Below are 6,194 nucleotides of genomic sequence, written 5' to 3' on the forward strand. Positions count from 1 at the left end.
CTTTTCTCTTACTTTATTTCCTTCTCTCTCTCTCTTTCTTCTACTTCTATTCTCTAATAGACTCTTGGTTTTTCTGTACTCTCTGAAATTTCTGGTTACTAAAGTCCAATGCTTATATTCTATAAAATAAGGCTCATTGCATGACAAGTTTTGTGATAATTTATTTACTAAGTTGTGAACTTACGCAGTTACTTTTTCACCTACAAAATATTTTGATGTTCTGTAGTTTAGTAGGTTTCCAGAGAAGCAAATTTGAGCAATTCATAAGGTTGAAGATACTAATTAAGTGATAAGCTTGTGTAGACAGGTTTGCATAGTGTAGTTTAGACAATAATGTTTTTTTGTGAATTACTTTCTCTTGGAAGCTCTATCTTTGTATTTGATGATAAATGATATTACTGAGGTTATAGTTTTGGCTTTGATCATTCTTTACTCTGATAATTATTGTTAAATGTAGTAATTTGAGCTAATTACAAGATAATTAATGTAGTGGTGCTATGAGTAACATTCCAAATTAATTAGTTTTGGGAGTGTTACAACACCTATTTCACATTGGTTAACGTTACGTGTTTTAAGTGGTTTTCTTTTTGTTTTTTCTAAGTGATTGACAAGAGCCACTTAAAACACGTCAAATCAACCGGTATAAAATGCGTGTAATAAATATGCGTGAAAAGTAACATTTCTCTACAAAATATTATAAAATAATATCAAACTATCTAAAGAAATAAATCAGCATTCAACACGGTAAAATCAGATTTTGATATCAAGACAATAAGATAGATATCCAAAATATATTCAGAATATACCTTACAATATCATATCTCTCAAACCTTTTATTTCTCATACTATAACTTGTTGTAACTATATATATCATGACTTACAATCACCATTATCTTTACGATTATATATATATATAAAATACATCAACATGATGAAGGTGCAGGTTGGGCACAAGCTGAAGCCTCAAAGTTAGGAATTACAATGAAGGCAATGGATAAAGGTGCAACACGTATTGGAGAATTCTCTTCACGAAGAAGAGGATCCAGTTTTGGAAGTTCTCCATTTGTAACATGTAATGGATGTCCATTAAGAAGTGATGTTTGGCTTCGAAGATTCCCATGTTGTGCACTTAAGTGGTACTCTTCTCTGAATGATCGTCCATGTGAAGGGCTCTCTCTCCTTTTCTCCCTTTCCTGGAACTTGAATTTTGTCCGGTTGTTGACATTTACTATGAATTCTGTCTGGTTGCTCAAATTTATCAGCAGCAAAGTTATTCCCGCCTGTCACAACATGCATGATCATCACTAGATATAGCTATAATTTGTATATATATATGAGAAGACCAGTGAATCTAAAAAGGTGAAAGTCTATGATGTTTTTTTCAAAAAAATGAATGAAAGTCTATGTATTTCTCTCTCCCCATTTAAAACCCTATAACTACGTAGAGGCAGGGAACTGGATCCTCTCCGGTTCATTTAAACCGGAGAGTATCTAGTTACTTATATTTTAGGAATATTTTTATCCTTTTACTTTTTTAAGAGACAAAAATACCCTTTAAATATAAATAACTGGATACTGTTTGGTTCAAATAAACATGAGAGGATATTAATTTATAGAGGCAAAGGAAGGCATAAGAGGCCTTAATGTTACTTTTTAAAGTTTGGAGGTGTAAGAGTAAAATGGGTTATATAGTTCAAAGAGATAAAATGTAAACCTAATGATAATTTCAAAATAAGCTTTAAAGCTATTGCCTTGAGACTCTAGGGTTGCCCCAAAACTCATCCAAGAAAAAAAAGGGACAAAAAATGAGCATATGATAGAGCATTACTCTTCCTTTTGAACAATGAGCATAAGGGCGTAAATATGGTGAAGCATAGCGTCTATGAACATCAAAAACTCCTTTTCCCATAAGCCGATGCCATAGAAGAGCACTATAATTAAGAAGAAGACATTCAACCAAAGCAAACAATATTGGTCAATTAGATAAGGCTGCCCCCTTAAAGAAGAAAAAAAAAACAACCCAACATCTTTAAACATTTGTTCTTGCCTGTAGTAATCTGGGTTGGGTTCCATTGTGGTTCTGTTGAGGAGAGCATAGTTTGCACCAACCAAAGTCTGCCTGCAATACACCTTAGTGCTGTACTTAGCTGCCATTCCAAGCTGATCCAAGTACCTAAAATTTGTAGACAAGAAACCAAACATGTTGGAGTAATTGAGATTTTCTTCCACTAATAAAATGATAAAAAAAAAAAAAAAACCATTAGGGCAACAAACACTAGTACCAGAAGCTATTCACAAATCTGTCAGAGACATAACGTCCACCACCCTGAAAGGCACCACCAGATTCTCCCACCCATATATAAGCCCAAGGAGCATAATCTTGAATCACCCCTTCTATATTTGTGAAAGTGTCTAATACGCTTTTGGTCAAGTAAGCAGGATCCAATATCTTCCTTATGAGATTGGGATCATTACCTACGATGGAATTAGACTGTATAAGCTGAAGGCACGTAAACAAAGCTATATAATAAGCTTTCTATATAGCTTATTGTTAGAGTATTGATTAAATAATTAGTTTTGTTATTTTTTATCGACTAAAACTTTCGACACAGGTGAAAAATTTGGAGCCATGGTTGCATACCTCCACCTAAATTGTAGATATGATGTGTCACAACATCGACTATGCTTGGACCTGAATCCTGAAGAAGCTCAGTATACCAGCCTTTGTTAAAGAACCCTCCCGGGGCTACAAGCCTAGAATTGTAATTGGTAGTTTTGTATAACTCCTTCATAATCTTTTTAAGGTTGATCACATCTTTTGCATATTGTGCAGCTTCAACTCTTGCGGCAATGCCACTTCCACTCAACTCATTACCTACAGTAATGGGAACAACAAAGAGCTTAGTTCATCGATACAGTTAAAATATAAATTAAATGATTATATTTATCCATTCTTATTAGTTTAAGCATTTATGATAAGTTTTCAGCAAAAAAAAAAAAAAAAAAAACTTTTAAGATAAGTGGTGATTTAACATGGTATTATAGTAAAGGTTTCTAGTTTAAGTATTGTTTCCATCATTCACTTCACATTTCAATTAAATATTCTACGAGCTAGATAAGTGGTAATTTTTTAAGAGCTACTTACCAAATTCCCATGAATCTATATGGTATCCTTTTAGAATGGTATAGTTCATTAGAGCCCGAGCGTTACTAGGGTCCCAATCTCCTACCCATAGTGTACTTTTATTCTGCTTCTTCCTCCCATAGAGAGCATTCAAGCCAAATGTCACGATTGCCCTACAAACACAAGATTCAACTAAAATCACATGATACGAAAGTATATATGATAATTTTTTATACGACTTGCGAACCTGATACAAAATTAGAAAGTTAAAATTTGACATAAACGGAACGACCCACTTGAACCGTTTAATAAAGGGATCAATCATAGGTCAACCTACTTGACCTATGATTGACCCGTTTGTGAAATTATATATATTTTTTAAAACGATAACGTAAAAGCATACACATACCCTTTCAATTATCAATGCAATTTTTTTAACAAGGAAATTAAATAAGGGAGCATTTAAGAGACAATATATTTTGTATTCTCTTACCCTGTCTTATTGAAAAAGTGGTTCAGCTCATCCCACCTTTCCATGTATAAACATCCGCTTGTTAATCCAAACAAACCGTTTGCTGCCTTTTGAAATGGACGGCAAGGGTACCTTGGACTTCCTACGTTGTAAATTACTTGGTCTTGGGGAGATCCTCCAATTCTAAGCCTCAAATTCTTGAAAGCTATCAATCCACCAACATTGAAAGACCAATTATATTACATGTTGTGTTCCAAAAACATGCCAATGATACTATAATAGAATGTCTTGAATAAAATATAATAGCTTCTAAAAGATTACTAAAGCAGACAAATTAACCTTGGATTGTCTTGGCTAGTAGAGGATTAGACAGGTCCTGAAAGAACCAAAAAAAAATTAAAAAAAAACCACATTAATTGAACAGTGATTCAAATCATTTCATGCAATTTAATGATTTCATATCAGGCCCTCTCATTTGAACCGAAGAATATCCAGTTAGTTATATGTGAGGGGTATGTGTTTGTCTTTTCACTTTTTGATAAAACAAAAATATTCCTTCAATATAACTAAATGGATACATTTAAACTCTAGAGGATCCAAATTCCTCTTTCATGTAATCATGGTGGAAACATCATGAACATGTTGGTGAAATATCAACAATTAATACAAAGTTAAACTTAAATGCATGGATGGTCCCAAGATTAATGCAAATAAATGAGACAGCTAGCTATGCCTTCAAATCTTGATCACCATTAGAACAATGCATTAAATTCTCAATAAGGTTAGGTTTTTTAGAACATACGATCCTGAATTAATGATACCATAATTCCATTATAACCCTTAATGAAAAGTGTTAAAAATATTGATTTAAATAATTAAATTAAAATTTTTTTTTCTCTTATTAATATAAGCTTTTGAAATAAGTAATATGTAGTTTAACATATCATCATACAGCAAATGTCTTGAATTCGAACACTTAACTTTGGTCCCATACGTGATAAAGAGTGTTAAAATATTAATTTAAATAATTAAATTCATCATTTCTTAACAACGTAAATTTTTGAAATAAATGAGAATTTAACAAAAAGTGAAAATTCTACATGTTGAGTCTCACTTATTAAAGCAAGTAGGTATGAGAGATGATTAAATTTAGTATATATAATTTTTCTCCATATAATCAATTTGTCAACCATGAATACTATCATGTATTTGTTAGGATTTCACTAATATATATAAATCATGTTGTATAAATGAAGATGAGAGTTGTATATATATATATATATAGTTTTGAAAATACTCACCAAAGTTATTGCAGAAGAATTCTGCAGCATGCAATAGTTGTAACGACAGGTATCACTAGGAAACCAATCAATTGTTGCACAAACGTAATTATCATCGGTTTCACCTATTGTTTTATTGCCAGTAACAACAATGTTAGCAACAAGCATTTTATCAAAATTAATTTCTTTGGCCAACAATATTGCAGGGACAGAAACCAGCAGGCCGAGAAACAAGGTGATCATCAGGCTCATGAATCCCATTGTCGGATCAATGCAAATTCACTGCAACAAAACCAAAAAAAAAATAGTTAACTGAGAACACATCTTATATGTTTTGCAGTTACATGCAGTTGCCATTTCCTTGGATTTGGTCCTCTCATGTTCCTCACGTGCATAACAAGATCCTACTCGAACATTGTTGAAATTGCAAACCATTTTTCTGAGTTTGAGCTTCTTCTTCTGATCGGCCGTTTTCAGAAAAAATGATTTCACTAAAAATATTTTTTGTCGAAAAATATTTTACATACAAACAAACAAATCCTAAATGTGTTTAAATGTATGGCCATGGTCTTTCACCACCAAAGCCATTGTGCAACTCTTTAGACACATCTTTTGTTAAAAAGAAACCCTAGAACCCAAGTTAATTGATTTTAGAAGAAAAGAGGACCCAAAATATGACAAAAATAATAATAATAAATAAATACTAGAAAAAGAAAACTAACCAGGTAGGAGACTTGATAGAGAGCTTTGGGAAAAAAGAATTAGAAGAAGAACATTTTATATAGGGTTTGAAAAAGGTAACATATATATACAACGTACAAATGGGAGCAACGCCACTACTATTACTAGCTAACATTAATTAATTAATTAATTACATTGCTCTAATAACCGTGAACCGGCCAGTTCCTTTTCAATTGAATGAATTAGTAGCATTAAATCGTAATTAATTTTTACTTCCAACAATTTTATTTTATTTTTATTTTAATAATCTTTTCTTTTTCTTCAGGAATTCAACTTTTATATTTTTTTTTCGCAAAATAGTGCATTGAATTTGAAGCAATGGTGGAGGCTTGGAGCTCAAGAAGGGCATTTGTAAAGGCCCTTAATTCAGTGTAGATTAATAGAAGTAGTTTTTGTGGTTCATTATGCACTATAATTGCTACTTATTGCCCTCAAGGGATAGCTCAATCGGCAGTAGATCACGTCTCATGAAGCGAGAGTCACTCGTTCGAATCCCCCTCCCCCTTTCTTTGTGTGGATGTATCAAAAAATAAAAAATAATTGCTACTTATTCTACATGACAGCAACTTTAAATTAC

The 6,194-nt window shown here is 32.4% G+C and overlaps 1 protein-coding gene across 1 annotated transcript; it reads right to left on the reverse strand.

The window, feature by feature from the left end:
* Positions 1 to 923: 923 nt before the first annotated feature.
* On the reverse strand, positions 924 to 5,143 carry LOC132173999 (heparanase-like protein 1). The gene is made up of 9 exons (XM_059585717.2): positions 4,898 to 5,143; positions 3,936 to 3,972; positions 3,618 to 3,801; positions 3,146 to 3,297; positions 2,642 to 2,875; positions 2,283 to 2,475; positions 2,048 to 2,173; positions 1,829 to 1,931; positions 924 to 1,280 (listed from the first exon to the last, which is right to left on the reverse strand). Exons 1-9 carry the CDS (start codon positions 5,135 to 5,137, stop codon positions 924 to 926), a joined length of 1,626 nt encoding a protein of 541 aa, XP_059441700.2. The 5' UTR covers positions 5,138 to 5,143.
* Between the last annotated feature and the right edge of the window lie 1,051 nt (positions 5,144 to 6,194).

The sequence above is a fragment of the Corylus avellana genome, chromosome 3 (genome assembly GCF_965113065.1).
Source record: "Corylus avellana chromosome 3, dhCorAvel1.hap1.2, whole genome shotgun sequence".
Taxonomy (NCBI): Eukaryota; Viridiplantae; Streptophyta; class Magnoliopsida; order Fagales; family Betulaceae; genus Corylus; species Corylus avellana.

Bases quoted from the DNA above. Each gene is read 5' to 3' on its own strand.
- LOC132173999 (XM_059585717.2), bottom strand. From the start codon at position 5,137: ATGGGATTCATGAGCCTGATGATCACCTTGTTTCTCGGCCTGCTGGTT. The intron at 2,876-3,145 runs GTAAGTAGCTCT...CCATTACTGTAG, and splicing joins TATAGATTCATGGGAATTTG to GTAATGAGTTGAGTGGAAGT. The intron at 1,932-2,047 runs GCAAGAACAAAT...TCTTAATTATAG, and splicing joins CCCAACCCAGATTACTACAG to TGCTCTTCTATGGCATCGGC.